The sequence below is a fragment of the Canis aureus genome, chromosome 4 (assembly GCF_053574225.1).
Source record: "Canis aureus isolate CA01 chromosome 4, VMU_Caureus_v.1.0, whole genome shotgun sequence".
Lineage (NCBI taxonomy): Eukaryota > Metazoa > Chordata > Mammalia > Carnivora > Canidae > Canis > Canis aureus.
The window spans coordinates 5,158,582-5,176,068 of NC_135614.1; the positions used below are offsets into that span (position 1 = coordinate 5,158,582).

The following is a 17,487-nucleotide window of genomic DNA, read 5'->3' on the forward strand; positions in this document are numbered from 1 at the left end:
GAAATCGGGGGTTTTGGAAACCAGAGCCTTTTGCCGTGAGAGCGGTGTTTGCGTCTTTTCTACAGTATCATTTGAATAGCCTGTGCTGCAAAGTGACAAAACTGCTGAAAGAAAGAGAAAGAAGAGTCTCAGGTGGTTCGATAAGGAGGGGGGATGTCGTTTGAAGCAGTTAATGCTCATTGCTGGGAAAAGGTGAAGCGGAGTGTAACTGTGTAAACATGTTTTTCTGACTTGATTCACATACTTTTTCCACGGCCTGACGGTGTCGTGCATTAAATCCCAGAAAGCCTACTTGTGTGGATGTTTTTTGAATGGATGATTTGGTAAAAATAAAAAGGGCACACTTTCGGTTTTAGTATTGGTGAACATGTTACAAATGCAGATTCTCTGGCCCCGCCGCCACCTGTTCTGATTTGCTGGATCTGGATGTGACCCAGGGATCAGCAGTTTTAAACAAGCCTTGTTTGTAAGTAACTGTAAGGCTGTTATCCTCTGAACTACCTTTTGAACCCTGCTTAGAAAACACTGAAGTAGTGGAAATCTTTTAAAAAGTAAAATTTCCAAATTGTCTTTAGCAGAATTATTTTCTAGCTAAAATAGAATGGTTGGGTGATTGTTTTGGGGTGGAATATATATTTACATGTTTTTATAAAAGGATACTTTTCTCATTTTTTCTTTTTATAGCATATATTGTATGTTTTGTCCACAATCTAGAAGCTTCATTTTAGTTTTTTCATCTACTAATTACATGCATTAAACGCTTTATAATTGCATGTGTACTTTTATGTCCAAATGAATATATGTAGTTTTTAATGTCCAAATGAATACATATAGTTCAAAAATGAAAAATTTGTGCATATTCAAAGTAGCATTGTGCCAAAGAATCCTCAAAAGTGGATACAGTGGTATTTTCTAATATAGTGTTGGACCATATTATAGATGGTCTTTTAATCTCTACCATGTTTAAATATACATTATCTCATTTATTGGATCTGTCTCTCAGAAGTGGGGCAATTGAGGTAACTGAAGTTCAAAAAGCTTACATGACTAATATCACACTTGCTAAATGAACAAGATTAAATTGGAGCCCTGGTAGGCCCCTTTTTCTTCTGTACACTACATCTCAATATGCCAGCTTCTTTAGGGTATCAAAATAAAGCAGAGGGAGTCCCAGGAAAATAAAGTGGAACTTAGTTATTTCACTTCTTTTACATATACTGAATTAAGAGGAAAAAAAATGTCCAGTAAAGCATAAAGCGAGAAGTACATTTTTAAAAAAATATCTCCATTTATAAGAAATCATTTACAGAGAGGTGTATATTGAATGTGTCTCCTTATAATGAAAGCAAAGGTTATTTTTAAGCCTATAAAATCATAGGCATTTGTATATCTCTTACCCCATTTTCTTTTTTTAAAAAGATTTTATTCAGTTGAGAGAGCACAAGTAGGGGGAGGAGCAGAGGGACGTGGGGGGATTGATCCCAGGATTCAGAGATCATGACTTGAGCCAAAGTCAGACCTTAATCAATTGAGCCACCCGGATGCCCCTCATACCCCATTTTCTTTTTCTTTTTTTTTTTTTTAAATTTATTCATGAAAGACACACACAGAGAGGCAGAGACACAGGCAGAGGTAGAAGCAGGCTCCATGCCCAGAGCCTGATGTGGGACTCAATGGGGTCTCCAGGATCACACCCTGGGCCAAAGGCAGGTGCCAAACCGCTTAGCCACCCAGGGATCCCCCATACCCATTTTCTTATAAATTAAATGCAAATACTCTTTGTAGTCTGGAAAGCACTACTAACAAAAGACATAGTACATACTTGATGTGACAAGTTAATCTTCCTGTAAAGAAGTAATTTTAGTCAGATGTATTTTTAAGTCTTTCTAAATGCATCTGAGGTGGCATGAAATCAGAGAATACAGAGTCCCCCCATTCCTAATGGAAAAGACAGGTCTTGAGACTCAAATAGGGCCAGTACCCTGAGGATTTTCCCCCAGTCCTGAAGACCTTGACTTTATGCTGTGATAACTCCTTGGTGTGGAATGGACAAGAAATAAAGGCTCTGTCTGCCCAAAGAGAGGAAACTAGAAGGAGATCCACTGTAAAGCTTGAACTCCAAAGAGCTACATCCTCAATATGAGAGATGAATCCTACCAGGAATAAGGGAAAAGTAAGAAAGTTGCTAGGGAAGGGGGAAACAACTCCCTTGAGAATCTATAACCACAAGCCAGCTCTTATAAAAGTTTGCCAGCCATATTCATGCCACCTATGCTGGGAAAAACTTCAAGTGAGAAATTTAATTTATGGCAGACCCAGGTGCATGCCCCTAGTTTACTGGTAAAAGCAAATATCCATCCCCTCTGGAGGAATTTATTTTTAACCCAGGTCTAAAGAATTCTTGAAGGTATAGGGATAATAAGCAGCTAAGAGTTAAAAATCACAAAACACAAGGCATCATGAATGGGGTACTGGAAATACAGACTATGGAAAAAGATCTGTGATGATCTTAGATTCTGAAAATAGCAGACTTAATTTAAACACATTAAACATAGTGAATTTAAATACAAAGGAGTGGAGGACAGAGAGACCCTGACCTGAAAGTAAGAAAAAGGAACACGAAATTTTATTTTATTTTATTTATTTTTTTGGAACACGAGATTTTTAAAGAACTATAAAAAAGATTAAAACATAATGTGATGAGATTTCTAGAGATGAAATTAAAAACTCAATGGATGGATTAAATAGGTGATTATATCCAGCAGGAGAAATGACTACTGAATCAGACAACCATTTTAAGTCTTTTCTTTTTCTTAGCTTCATACTTCACTAACGAAATTAGAGTAATCAACATAATCCTTTGTGTTTATCTATTAGTCTCTATACCCACACATCTGGACTTCCAGTGGGTTATCATAGATGAACTGTGAACTCTTATCAGAGGCCAATCCCTCTCTCTTGTATATTAGGTCCCATTCCTTGTTTCAAGGACATGGCTCCAGCAAATCTTCCCTTTTGGTCCTGGATCATTTTCTTTTCTTTTCTTTTCTTTTTCTTTTTTTTTTTTTTAAGATTTTATTTATTTATTCATGAGAGACATATAGAGAGAGGCAGAGACATAGGCAGAGGGAGAAGCAGGCTCCATGCAGGGAGCCCAATGTGGGACTTGATCCCTGGACTCTGGGATCACGCCCTAAGCCAAAGGCAGACGCTCAACCGCCAAGCTACCCAAGTGCCCCTGGATCATTAATTTTTCTGGTTGAACAGTTTGATGGACTGTTACTGTCATCCTAAAACATACCATTAATTCTATTTTAGAGTTCTCTCTTGACCTGCCCATCTCTTCTGGCTCTGCTCCATTTTTCTGATCTCCTCTATAGAAAAACTACTCAAAGGAATTATCTTTATTCTTCCTCTTCTGTTCAGTTCTCTAGCCTACTCCAGTCAGACTCTTGCCCCTACCACTCCTCAGAAGCTGCACATGTCAAGCTGCACATGTCAAACAAAATCGTTTGTTTTTAACCTTAGCTTTACCTTTAGACAGCATTTTTTTCCCACAGTTCGTCACATACTCTCCTTGTAATACTTTTTTCTTTGGGCTGCCAGGATGCTCTATTTTTCTGAGTTTCATCCTGTTTCTCAGGTTAGTCTATCCTTTGGTTGTTTCCTCCTCTGCTCCTGACCACTAGTTATTTGAACCTCAGGATTCAGATCCATACTCTTTCTCCTCTGAGTTATTTCCTTTGGTCTCTTGGCTTTATACACCACCTACATAACTGACTCTCAAAATCTCCAGACCAGGATTCTCAGCTTTAGATCTGGATATGCAACTACCTTTGCCTCATCTCCACTAACATGATTGTAAGTATCTCAAATCGGATGTGTCAGGAACCAAGTTCCCAATCTTTTTCCTCACATCTGCTTTTCCCAGTCTTCTCCCCCTTAAACATATGCTGCAGCCAAACTGGCTTCCTTGTTCCTCAAACATGGCAAATATGTTCTTGCCTAAGGGCCTTTGGACTAGCAGTTTTCCCTACCTAGCATACTCTTTTCGTGTATTAATTGGTTCACTTGTTCACTTTCTTAGGTTTCTGCTGTGTCACCTTATCTAACATGTCCACTTATCTAAGTTGTAGCCTTCCCTGACCGTACAATGTGAAAGAGAAACCCTCCATCCTCATCTTGTACTCCATATTCTTTTACCCTCTGCTTAAAACTCACTAGTGGTTTCCTGTCTAAATCTGTAAGGTATAATACAAAAATGTATTTGGTCTTTGTCTCCTCTTCCTAGCCTAGAGCTCCTAAAACCCTTGGCATTGCCAGAGTAATAGGGATGCCGTTTGTTAATCGTAACAAGCCCCTTTCAGTCACACCTGTTGATGCTAGTGAAGTGAATTAGCTGGGAACTCCCTAGATCACTCAGGGTGGGACTGGTTGTCAGACAAACCAAGTGATTGGAGGATTGGAACTTTGAGCCCCACCCATGACCACTGAAATGGGGAGAGGGATGCTAGACATTGAGCTCTGTAAAAGCACTTAAAACAAGATTGATGAGTTTCCAGGTGGGTGAATACAGACGCTTGCTGGGAGGGTGGCTCAGAGCCATGGAAGGTGCACTTGCTCCTTGGAATTTCTCCCTATGTGCCTGTCTATTCTGTTTGGCACTTCTGAGTTGTATCCTTTACAATAAACCAGTAAAGTGTTTCCCTGGTTCTATAAGCCATTGCAAATTATTGAACTTGCGAAGAGTCATGGGAACCCCCACTTTATAGCTGGTCAGTCAGAAGTATAGGTGACTAGGAACTTGGGACTAATATATAAGGTGGGGACAGTCCTGTGTGACTGAGCCCTTAATCAATGGGGGTCTGCTCTAACTCCAGGTAGTATCAAAACTGAATTGGGCACCCAGTTGGTGTTGGAGAGTTTGAGAATTGATTGGTGTAAGAAAACCCCAAGTTCCAGTAAAGCCAAAGTCTTACAGTGGTCTCCTGCTTCTCCTTTTCACCTACTATATCATCCTCCTTATTGGTCCTCAGAAACTTTGGACAGCTGACTGCCTTGGGGCATTTATATTTTGTGTTCCCAATGCCTGGAATGCTTTCCCCCTTTCTCTTAAATTGCATGGTTTGTTCCTTTTCATCCTTCAAGCATTGCCAAAATTTCCACTGAGACCTTTTGTAACTTTGCTTTTTAAAATAGTAGCAGCTCAGTCCTGCAATGCTTGTCTCCATTCTTATTACTTTATTAATATCTGACAGATTTTGTACTTGACTGGTGTTTTTTTTTCTTTTCTATGAAAATGTAAATTCATGGAGGGTAGAGATTTTTGTCTTCTTTCTCTCTCTTTTCTTTTCTTTTTTCTTTCTTTTCTTTAATTTTCTTTTCTTTTTTTTCTTTCTTCTACTTATGCACTTCCAGCACTTAAAACAGTCCAAGGCTTATGTTAGGTAGATCTTCAAATATGTTGAATGAATGAATAAATATATGAATGGAATATATCTAAATATACGTGGGTATAAGTAAATATATGAATATAAATATGTGAATGGAATAAATAAATGAATGGAAAATAAAAGCAAATTAATTATTCAGAATGAAGCTGAAATAACAGGATAGTAAATTTTAAAGAAAACTTAAGAGACATAGTCTAATATAGTATGTCTGAGTGGAGCTCCAGAAGAATGAAATAGGATAGGAAAAAGTATTGATTCCTGCATGTCAATATGAAAAAGACAACCCAGTAGAAAAGTGAAAAAAAAGAAAGACCTAAACAGGTATTTCATGAAAAAAGAAATATGAATGTCTTATAGAACATAAAACATTATACTTCATTAGTACAAAAATCAGATACCCTTTCATGCAGACTGGATTGGCAAAAATTTTAAAAATATCAGGTGTTGGTAAGGATATGACTCAGTAGTAGCTTTTGTCTGCTGTTGGTAGGATTGGGATTTGGCATACCTATTTTTTTTTTAAATTTTATTTATTCATGAGACACACACACACACACACACACACACACACAGAGGGGCAGAGACACAAGCAGAGGGAGAAGCAGGCTCCATGCAGGGAGCCCGCCCTACGTGGGACTCGATCCTGGGTCTCCAGGATCATGCCCTGGGCTGAAGGCTGTGCTGAACTGCTGAGCCACCCGGGCTGCCTTGGTATACCTATTTTGGAAATGAGCTATAGTAATTCCATTTGTAAGCATGTAAGCTAGAGAAAAAACTCTTACACATTTAGAGAGAGATAATGAAAATATGTTTGTGTAGCAGCATTATTCTTTAGCTTAATCTGGAAACAACCTAAGTATGGATTGCATTAATTTCCTATTACTGTTCTAACAAATTACCACAAATTTAGGGCTCAAAACAGTACAAATTTATGATCACATAGTGCTATAGGATGGAAGCCTGAAAATGGGTTTTAACAGGGATAAAATCAAGGTCAACAAGGCTGCATTTCTTGTGGAGGCTCTAGGGGAGAATCATTCCTTGCCTTTTCCAAGCTTTGAGAGGTTGCTGTGTTCCTGGCATATGTCCTCTTCCACTATCTTAAAAGCCAGGAATGTAGCATCTTTCAGTCTGACTCTGACACTCTTGTCTTCCTCTTACAAGGATCTTAGTATTGAGTCCACTTAAATAATCCAGTATAATCTCACCATCTCAAGATCCTTAATCACATCTAGAATCCCTTTTGCTGTGTACAATAACATATATATTCACAAGCTTCAGGAATTAGGACATGGATATCTTTGGGGGACATTATTCTGCCTACCTTACAGGTCAACAATATAACAAATACGTTGTGATATTTTCGTGGAGTGTAACATTTACGGCAGGGAAAATGAATGAGGATAAAATTCATTATGGTGGGTAGCTGTCAAAATAAAATATTAGCAAAAACACCTCACAATATAATTCACACATTAGAAGCCACTAATATTAAAGTACAAAACCAGGGATCCCTGGGTGGCGCAGTGGTTTGGCGCCTGACTTTGGCCCAAGGCGCGATCCTGGAGACTCGGGATTGAGTCCCACGTCGGGCTCCCGGTGCATGGAGCCTGCTTCTCCTCTGCCTATGTCTCTGCCTCTCTCTCTCTCTCTGTGACTATCATAAAAATAATAATAATAAAATAAAGTACAAAACCAAAAAATCCTCTATATTGTTCAGGGATATATCCTATGTGGTGAAATTGCAAAGAAAAGTAAAGAAATTAACAAAAATAAGGTATTTTAGCTTCAGGGGGAGGGAGATGGCCGTAATTAGAACGGGACTTAAAAGATAATATTTCGATATATTTTTAAAATTTTATTTATTTCAGAGAGAGAGGTTGGGGGTGCGGGGAGAGGGAGAGAAACAGGATCTCTGCTGAGTGTGGAGCCCAACTGGGCAGTTTGAGGCTCAATCTCAGGACCCTGAGATCATGACTGGAGCTGAAACCAAGAGTCAGACGTTCAGCTGACTAAGTCACTCAGGCACCCCTCTATTTCTGTTTTTTTAAATTTTGGTGATATGAAGGTTTTTTTTTTTAAATTTTTATTTATTTATGATAGAGAGAGAGAGAGAGAGAGAGAGGCAGAGACATAGGCAGAGGGAGAAGCAGGCTCCATGCACCGGGAACCCGATGTGGGATTTGATCCCGGGTCTCTAGGATCACGCCCTGGGCCAAAGGCAGGCGCCAAACCGCTGCACCACCCAGGGATCCCCAATATGAAGGTTTTTGTCATAGTAGTTGTCTTTAAGAGTTAGAAATAAGTACATGATAATTTTGTATACCCTACCCCAACCCCTACCACAATTAAAATATTTTTATTTTTATTATTATTATTTTTTTAAAAAATATTTTTAAAAACCCAAAATATGGAGGTTTACTAAAAAGGAACAATTTAAGAAAAATTTGTAAGAAGGAGCAATCACTGGATCAAATATTTTTAAAACCTAGGAAGTTGCTGGTTGCTATTTTTCTGCCCCCCTCCCCCGCAATTACTTAGACTTTGAAGTTTTATAAATAGTGAGCTAAAGAAATGGAATGAAATTCAGTAGAATTAGTGACAGGATCTTAGTAAGTAGAATAGTAAAGCATCTGGAAGCCAAAATTGTTAATGATCCTTTGTTCTTTAAAGATAATATACCTCTGACTCTTTATATGTTGTGGGGAGTTTGGAGACGCATTTGCATTCCTAGGGGAAAAGCAGGAGAAAGAAAGGACTGGGAAGTTCTGGTTTCCATTTTCTGATCATCTTTGCATAGATTCCTCCAGTGGATCACATGAATGATCTTTAACAGCCTGGGTCCCACTTTTGTTTTTAAATTTAAATTTTAATGGAGATAATTATAGGTTCCATGCCTTTGTAAGAAATAATACAAAGAAATGTCACCTACACTGAATCTAGTTTTCTCCAGTGGTTACATTTTGCAAGTATACGAGGCAATATTATCACTAGAACATTGACATTGATGCAGTCTGCTGATCTTACGCAGATTCCCCCTTGTCTCACTTGTGTATGTATGTATTCTGTTCACTTTTATCACGTTTAGGATCATGTATCCATCATCATCAAGATACTGAACAATTTCATTACCACAAGACTCCTTCTTCTTGCCCTTTCCTAAGAATTTAACTTTATTTATTTATATTTTTAGAGAGGGAAAGGGAAGAGAGAGAGAGAGAGAGAGAGAGAGAAAGAGAGTCTCAACAGCTCCCTGCTGAGTGTGTGTGTGTGTGTGTGTGTGTGGGGGGCACTCAATCTCACAACCCTGAGATCATGACCTGAGGTAATCCAAGAGTCAGAAGCTCAACTGACTGAGCCACCTGGGTGCTCCTCCTCTTGCACTTTTTATAACCACATTTACCTCCTTTCTGTCCTACTCCTTTACTCCAACTCCTATCCCTACGCTAGTCCTGAAACCCTGGCAACCAATAATCTGTTTTCCATTTCAAAGATGTTGTATAAGTGAACTCACATAGTACATAACCTTTTGGGGTTGGCTTTTTTTCACTCAGTCTGGTTCCCTGAAGATTCATCCAAGATGTGGATGTCAGTGAGTCCCATTTTTAAATTTAGCTGAAGACTGTTTTGTGGAAGTTTTGGATTCTGAACACATTTTGTAAATACCAATTTCTGTTCAGTTAATGTATACTTCGAGTAGTGGATAAAGCATGTATTTTTTAAGCGCAATTGACTTGGGATTAAGTCTCATTTCTACTTTAGAAAAATTATTTTAACCATGCTAAGCCTTAATTTTCTTACGTGTAAAATGAGGATAATAACACCTATTTCATAGAATATTTAAAGAATAAATGTGGTAACATGTAATGTTCTTAGCACTGTGCCTGTCACGTAAGTGTTCCATAACTGGCAGTAGGAAAGAAAGATAGAGTTACTACAGCAGTATTATTACAGTCTATGACTTTTAGGTTAGTTTTGGAAGAAATTGCTTTAGCATTCTAACTATTTCTTGGATTTTATGTATGTTTGGGGAAAGGAAGGAACATTCATACATTTCTCTAGTCACTAAATAATACTTAGCTCTTCAGAATAAGTATATCTGATCTTCTATTGTTTTTTACTTAATTCGCCATCGTCCAAAGTAAATGATTGCTTTAATGTTATATATATATATGTATATATATATATACACATACATATATGTATATGTATGTTTTAATATTTTATTTATTTGAAAGAGAGAACAAATGAGAGAGAGGGAGAGGGAGATGCAGACTACTTGCTGAGCAGGGAGCCCAACTTGGGGATCTGTCCCAGGACCTTGGGATCACGACCATAGCTAAAGGCAAATGCTTAACCAACTGAGCCACCCAGACACCCCTTTAATGTTATGTAACTTAATCAGCAATCATTACCTTGAATGAATAAATTATCTTTTTATATAATAGTACAGACTTGTTAAGGTTGAGATGCTCATAATTCACATATTTTAAATTATATATGTAATATTTTATATACATATTTATTTATTATACATATATTTATATTACGTATATATTTACATATATATTTTCCCCCTAGGTCACCGGAGTCCTGGATGATTGCTTGTGTGATATTGATAGCATTGATAACTTTAACACCTTCAAAATCTTCCCCAAAATAAAAAAGTTGCAAGAGCGAGACTACTTCCGTTACTACAAGGTATAGTTATAATTTTTGATTCCATTAGTAGCAAAGTTTTTTACATAGCCGTCTACAGATGTGACTTTTATGACCCTATTGAGAGCCCATTTTGACTCTTCTCAGCATCCTCTGTGTTTTTTATCATTGGAATATATCAGGTGTTGTGGTGAAACCTGATCATCTTTTTGAACACTAAGAATCTGAACCTTCCTATGTTTGGGAAATTCGTCATCTTTCAGTTTTGTTTTTGAGGCAGAGACTCCACAGAAATTAAAAATGCCACAGACTTATTTGTCAGCCTTTCTTGTAACTTAGGCTCTGCTATCTACACACCTACCCAAGCTCTATGTTGTGCTGATGGCAGTGTCCTGTGTTAGTACTGTTAGCAGTGCTAAGTACCACAGCAGCAGACACTTCCTGTAGCTCACTGGAAGGGCTGCCAAACGAGGCTGAGGGTACGAGCAGAGCACCATTCATAGTAATACTGCAGAATTGGTTCTTAAGTCTATCATAGTAATGCTGCAGAATTGGTTCTTAAATCTAGCAGTCTACTCAGTTTACAAAATAACCAATGATGGTTTAAAGGTAGCAGCAATAAGGCAGTTTTCAAAAAGAACAATATTTAAATTTAAGAACAATGTTTTAAAAGCTGCTGTTATGCTTTGCTGGGCTCTTGTTCTCAGTATTCAGTTGGGTTTATAATGTTTTTGATTTTCATTTTTTAGTTCATTTTTAAATTGACAATGATTTTCTTTTTTAATCCTGTTTCTATGTAGCTATCTTAATCTTTAAATACTTCTGAGGATAAAAAAAATTGGAGCAGGAACTAATAGCCATTCGTTTTATGGTACCACCAAAATTTTGGCTCAGTTAGCTATTTCCCATATTTTTGCAACACTTTATACAGGTGTCAAATTTCTAGGAGAAATTTCTCCCAAATTTATGGAATAACGCTTATATAGGTGTGTAATTGGTCTAATTGACCAAAAGACGGAAAGACACTTTGGTTAACAATCCTCTTTGCATAAATATAAAGGTAGTGATTGTTTCTCAAAGGAATATTAGTGGGCGTTGTAGAAGAAGGGAAAAATGAAAATTGGATAGGCAAAAATAACAGTGTTTTAAGAAAACATTCTAACCCATTTAACAAAATTACTCCGTATATAGTGGGAATATCCTCATACTTTCCCAAGGGAGGATAATGCAATGATCTAGTTAATGCATTTGTCTCTAAGTCAAGGATATTCAGATGATTTCTACTCCTTTTCTAGTTTTGCCAACCTATGAATTAAGTAAAAAAGCTGTTTAACCAGCACTGGCACAATAGTGGCAGAAAAAGAAAGCTAAGACAACAGGTGAGTTTTAAACATGTGCATACATACTTATGATTGAGCAAGCAAGGATACACAGGTAGAAGCAACAGTCTACCCCTGCCAATTACTCAGTCAGCTGCTGTAGTTGGTATTTACAATTTCTTTTACTATCCATTCCATTCCTTTATTCACCAAATGTTTATTGAATGATTACTTTGTAGTAGGCTCTATTCTAAGTGCTGTGGATACAGTAGTGAATAACACAAAGGCTCTTACTTCGTGACACTTTTATTCTGATTAGGAAGGCAAACAATAAACAACAAAATATAATTTCATATGGTTATAAGGGAAGTGCTATGGAGAAAAATAAACTAGGAGATAGAGTAATGGGGTAGGGGAAGGTAGGTAGCTTTATTTTTAAAGAAGATGATCAGGAGAAGGTATTATAATACTGTGCCATTTGAGTAAATGTGAAAGCCATGAAAAGACATGGGGAGAGAACATTCCAGGGAAGGGGAGTAGAACTGCAGGTATAAAGGTATTGAATGCAGATATAAAGGTTAAGAGTGTTTGAGAAATAAGAAGACTGGTATAACTGGAGCAAAGTGAGTGAGACATGGAGAGTTGGAAAGGTAGATAGGAGCCAAATTAAAACAAAATTAGAGGGCCTTATGCATAAGGATGTTGAATTTTAGTGTAAGTATGGTAAGCTTTTGGAGGGATTTGTACAAAATAGACGGTCGGTATGAGACAGGAAATAGAGAAACCATGTAGGAGGTTTTTGCATGAGATCAGATGGAAGGTGATAGGGGTTTGGAATAGGGCAGTAGAATTGGAAGAGGTGAAAAGTGAGCAAATGAGCATCGTATGTAAGATATAACACCAACAAACTTGTCTGATGGAGTGAATGTAAGCTGTGAGAGTAGACATGAAAGCAAAGATGATGCAGAGTTTTGAGCAAAGAAGTATGTCCTGACAAGTTAATCTTTTTCTAAGAATGCAAGGACAAGGCTTTTAAGTTTTCAACACAATTCAACATACATTCCTGATGTTTAAAAAATTTAATAGGAATGATAAATACTTCCTTAACATTATCATTTTAATCCTAAAGTTAGCGTTGCCAACATCTTGCTTGTTGGGAAATAGTGGAGGAATTCTCCTTAGGTGAGGGACCAAGACATGGGTACACATTATCTTCTTGTATACCAAACAAGAAAAGGCAACTAGAGGCATAAACATTTTTGAAGAATAAGTAAAACTATCTCCACTTATAAAAATGACAGAAGAATACTAGAAAACCCAAATAATAAAATGAACAAAAATGATAAATGCATTAAGGCAGAAGGTTATAAACTTAACATACAAAAATCCATATCTTCATAAATAATAAGAAGATAGGACAGAAAAGAAATCCCCATTTATCTTAGCAATGAAAAAAAGATGAAATCTATAGGAATAAATGAATCAATAAATGTGCACAACCTAGGGGAGGAAAACTTCAAAACACTACTGTGAGACACGTCAGCTTCAAGAAATGGACTAATGTTTTTGTAGCATAAAGATAAGATGTTCATTCTCTCCACATTAATGTATAAATTTAATGTGATCCTAATAAAAGTATCAATAGTTTTTTCCCCAGAGCTGGACAAGTTGTCACAGCTTAAATTCTCTGGGAAGCAGATTACGAGACTGTGGCTTGTGGGCAAGAGATTAATTAGAGACTGCTTGTGGAACCAACAGCTCAGGAAGTGAAAAGAGCAGAGGCAGAGGTAAAGCTCTGAGTCAGCCTCTGTGGAAACTTCAGGCGACCCTTTGGGAGTCCTGCAGATGGGATGGCCCTCCAGAGCTGTGCTCACTTTTGGGAGAAGTCTGGGCCTTTGCAACCCTATGTCAGTCATTTGATGAAGGCCACCGTTGGAAGGGGTGGTGTGACCTTGGGCAAAGTGGCTATCTTCACCTGAGTTTGCCTGCCTCATTCCAGAATTTCAGAAGCTAACGTTTCCAGGAGCTGGGGTAATAAACTCTTTATTCTTCCAGGTGGTGATGTGGCTCAGTTGGTTAATCATCTGAATCTTGATTTCAGCTCAGGTCATGATCTCAGGGTTGTGAGTTGCTATTTACTGAGATGGCAATAAGAAGGTCCTATGGAGATATCAAAGAGGTGTTGGACATAAAAGCCAGGAGCTCAAGGAACCTGCAGTTCCCAAACAAACATCCTGATCCCTCTGCCTGGAAATCTCCTTCTCTAGGAAACTTCTAGTCCTACCCATTTTACACGTTACCAAAAGGAAGCCTTCCCTGACAACCCATAGTCAGAGTTGACCACTCTCTCCTCCTGTTGCCAGTCTCTACATATTTTTGCCTCTTCCCCTATAATGTAGACATTATTTATTTCATTTTATGCCTATTTATTGAGATGTCTATTTTTAAAAAAGATTTTGTTTATTTATTCATGAGAGACACATACACAGAGTGACAGAGAGTGGCAGAGGGAGAAGCAGTCTCCCCCAGGGAGCCTGATGTGGGACTCGATCCCAGGACCTTGTGATCTTGACCTGAGCTGAAGGCAGATGCTCAACCACTGAGCCATCCAAGCATCCAGGGATGTCTATTTTTTTTTTTTTTTTAGAGAGTATGAATGCGTGTGCCAGAGGGGGAGGGGCAAAAGTAGAGGGAGAGAGAGAATCCCAAGCAGCCTCCACACCCAGCGTGGAGCCCAACTTGGGGCTCAATCTCACAACCCTGAGATCATGACCTGAGCTGAAATCAAGATTCAGATGATTAACCAACTGAGCCACACAGATGTCCCTATTAAGATGTCTATTATGTATGTATCCTAGACACTGGAAGTAAAATCATGAATAAGGCAAAATCTCGATCCTTACAGTGGGGGATGCAGACAATAAATAAGCAAGTCAATAATATCCAGGTAGTGGTAAGTGGTAAATGTTTTATAAAGAACATAAAACAAGATGTGGGGGCACATATTGAGCACTACTTTGGAGAATCTGGTCAGGGAAGGTCTCTGCTGCGGTAGGATCTCAGAGAGTCCTGGATGAGGTGAAGGGAGTGGATTATAAGATCTGGTGCAACAGTCTGGGCAAAAAGAAGAGCCACTGTAAAGGCCCTGAGACAAAGGAGCATAGTATATTCCCAGCAAGAAGGCTGGAGGAGCGTCTTCAGAAACGAGGTCAGGGAGGTGGATGGGAAGACCAGATGAAGGCGGGCCTGGTGGGGCCTGCTGCAGAGTTGGGGTTCATTCTGAAAGTGACCAGAAGCCACAGGAAGGTTTTGAGCAGGGGTTGATCCTGTTGGAATTATATCCCAAGGAGATCATTGGAGCTGCTGTGTGGACAACAGATGGTAGTAGAAGCAGAGAAGTAGCGGTGGTCTAGGCAAGAAGGGAGTGGTAGCAATGGAGGTGGTGGGAAGAAGTGGATAATGAATTATTTACAGGAGATAGAAAAGGAGTTTTGGCTTGGGCAATCCATCTGGAAGTCTTACTGAATTATTGTCTTCCATTAAGTTCAAAATAAGAAAATCTAGAGTTTTTAACTATGGTTAATGTGTCCTGATGGTTAAAATGGTCTGCCCCTGTCCTATGTATTCCCGCATTCCCTCACTAAAAGTCAAACTGTTTTTTCCCCAGTTCTCACAACTGTTGAAGCTCTATCACTTTATCCAAATGCATGTTTTTCCAACATTCATCCGTCCTAAAATAATACTTTATCATAGGCCACCATCTACCAGCCCCATTATTCTCCATCACAAAACTGGATTTTTCCTTGTAGCAGTTACCACAATTTGTAATTAAACAAACATACAAACATAATTTCTCTTCCCTCCAGTAGACTGTCAGTTCCAGAGGGGATAGTGCTTTCTTGTGTCTCTTTTTGCCCCAGACCCTACACAATGCCAGACAGATAGTGGGTGCTCAGTACACATTTAAGTGGTGCATGCATGAGAGAACCCTAATGAGTAAGGTAACAGTAAGGTGTTGACAGACATTAGCATAAAATGCTTTCCAGGGTCTGCAGATAAGCAGTGTACTTGGACTTCTTTTGTGAAGTGTCAGAGGACTAATAAGTTATTTTTTAAAATTAATCTTACCTCTGGGTGTCTGAAAAACTGCAGTTGTTTAAAATTCTGAACTCTATAGATGCCACAGGATAGGAAGTGTTTTCTTCTTACCACCACGTCATTGGTGCCCAGAACAGTGACACTTCGAGAGTGTTGGCAGAACTGTGCTACACATTTACTAGTGTTTATCCAATCTTTCTCTCAAGGTCAATCTGAAGCGACCATGTCCTTTCTGGGCAGAAGATGGCCATTGTTCAATAAAAGACTGCCATGTGGAGCCCTGTCCAGAGGTAAAATAAGTTAAAAAAAAAAATGGGGAAAACATTGTTTCCTCTTGAGCTCTTAGATAAGCATGAATTTATATTTTAGGTCAATGTCGATGGATTTAGTCTTGTCCTAAAATTCATATGCTGTCAACTCTTTTTTAACCAGATTATGGAAGATTTATTTTATATTTGTCACCTAATTGGGTTTGAAGACACTCTTGTATCCAGTGGTATTGATTGGATGTGGAAGTATAGTATGATTCTAAAGTAGATAGAAAACTGGATGCCTGTTCTAGAACTGGATCTATAATTGACTAATTCTTATTTGATGGTTTATTGAATACAAATCTTGTTTCATAAGAAAAATGGTGCTATTTGACCTTAAATTTTATATTTAGAGTGGGTAAAGTAGAGGAATTGCAGGCTTGGCATGAGGCCTTCACTTGGTCTCACATTAAAAAAAAAAAAGCTCTACTTAACATTTTAGACTGTTTTTGACATCTATCATAATTAATTCTTCTTAAACAGTAATTCATTATAAGTTATGTTTTCACTTCACTTTTTGCTTTTCTTACCTAATCAATTAATCTAGTTTGTTATCCTTAAAAATGGGAAAAAAAGCCATCTTAACCAATGTCCTTTCTAAAGGGACAATTTAAAAAATTCTTTTCATTTTCCTTTAAGAATAAAATGTTTTGTTTTTAACTTTTTAGTTTGAAATAATTTCAGACCTATAAAGAAAATTGGGAGTATAATACCAACAGTCCTCATTTACTTTTTATTCAAATTCCCTAAATGTTTATCACATTTGCTTTATTATTCTCTGTATATGTTAATATTTTATGAACTATTTGGGTGTAAGTTACCAGCATCATATTTTACCCCAAATACTTGGATGTGTTTCCTTAAAAACAAGATTATTCTCTTCCTAACCATAACCTAATTAACAAAATCAGAAAATTAATGTTAATTATAATACTAGTGTCTAATCTACAGAATTTAGCTATATATTGCCAGATGACATAATAATGTGCTATATAGCTTAAAGTATTAAAATATAGTGTTATATTCATTTCATGTATACAAAATAGCGATTCGGTAGTTCCATATATTACTCAGTGCTCATCAAGATAAGTATATTCTTGATACCCTTTGTCTATTTCATCCATCCCCCCCTCCTACCTCCCTTTTGGTAACCATCTGTTTGTTCTCTGTACTTAAGAGTTTGTTGTTTGGTTTGTCTCTGTCTCTCTCTTTTGTTTTGATTTTAAATTCCACATATGAGTGAAATTACGTGCTAATTATCTTTCTCTGGCTTATACTCTCTAGATCCATCCATGTTTTTGCAAATGGCAGGATTTCATTCTTTTTATGGCTGTATAATATTCCATTTATATACTACATCTTCCTTATCCGTTCATCTATTGATGGATACTTGGGCTACTTCCATGGCTTGGCAATAATGCTACTATATGGTTTATAAATAATGCTACTATAAACATAGGGGTGCATGTATCCCTTCAAATTAGTATTTTTGTATTCTTTGGGTAAATACTGAGTAGCTGGATTATAGGGTAGTTCTATTTTTAATTTTTCAACGAAGCTACATACTGTATTCCACAGTGACTGTACCAGTTTGCATTCCCATTAAGTGCATGAGGGTTCATTTTTCTCCACATCCTCACCAATGCT

At 37.7% G+C, this 17,487-nt stretch overlaps 1 protein-coding gene across 4 annotated transcripts in view; it reads left to right on the top strand.

Moving 5' to 3' along the window:
- The window catches only part of ERO1B (endoplasmic reticulum oxidoreductase 1 beta), a 108,628-nt gene that overhangs the window by 49,623 nt on the left and 41,518 nt on the right, over window positions 1–17,487 (top strand). For all 4 annotated transcript variants that reach the window (XM_077894408.1, XM_077894404.1, XM_077894405.1 and 1 more), the window contains 2 exons: window positions 10,035–10,154; window positions 15,736–15,819. In XM_077894408.1, the coding sequence (XP_077750534.1) occupies window positions 10,035–10,154; window positions 15,736–15,819 (204 nt within the window). The remainder of the gene's footprint in view (window positions 1–10,034; window positions 10,155–15,735; window positions 15,820–17,487) is intronic.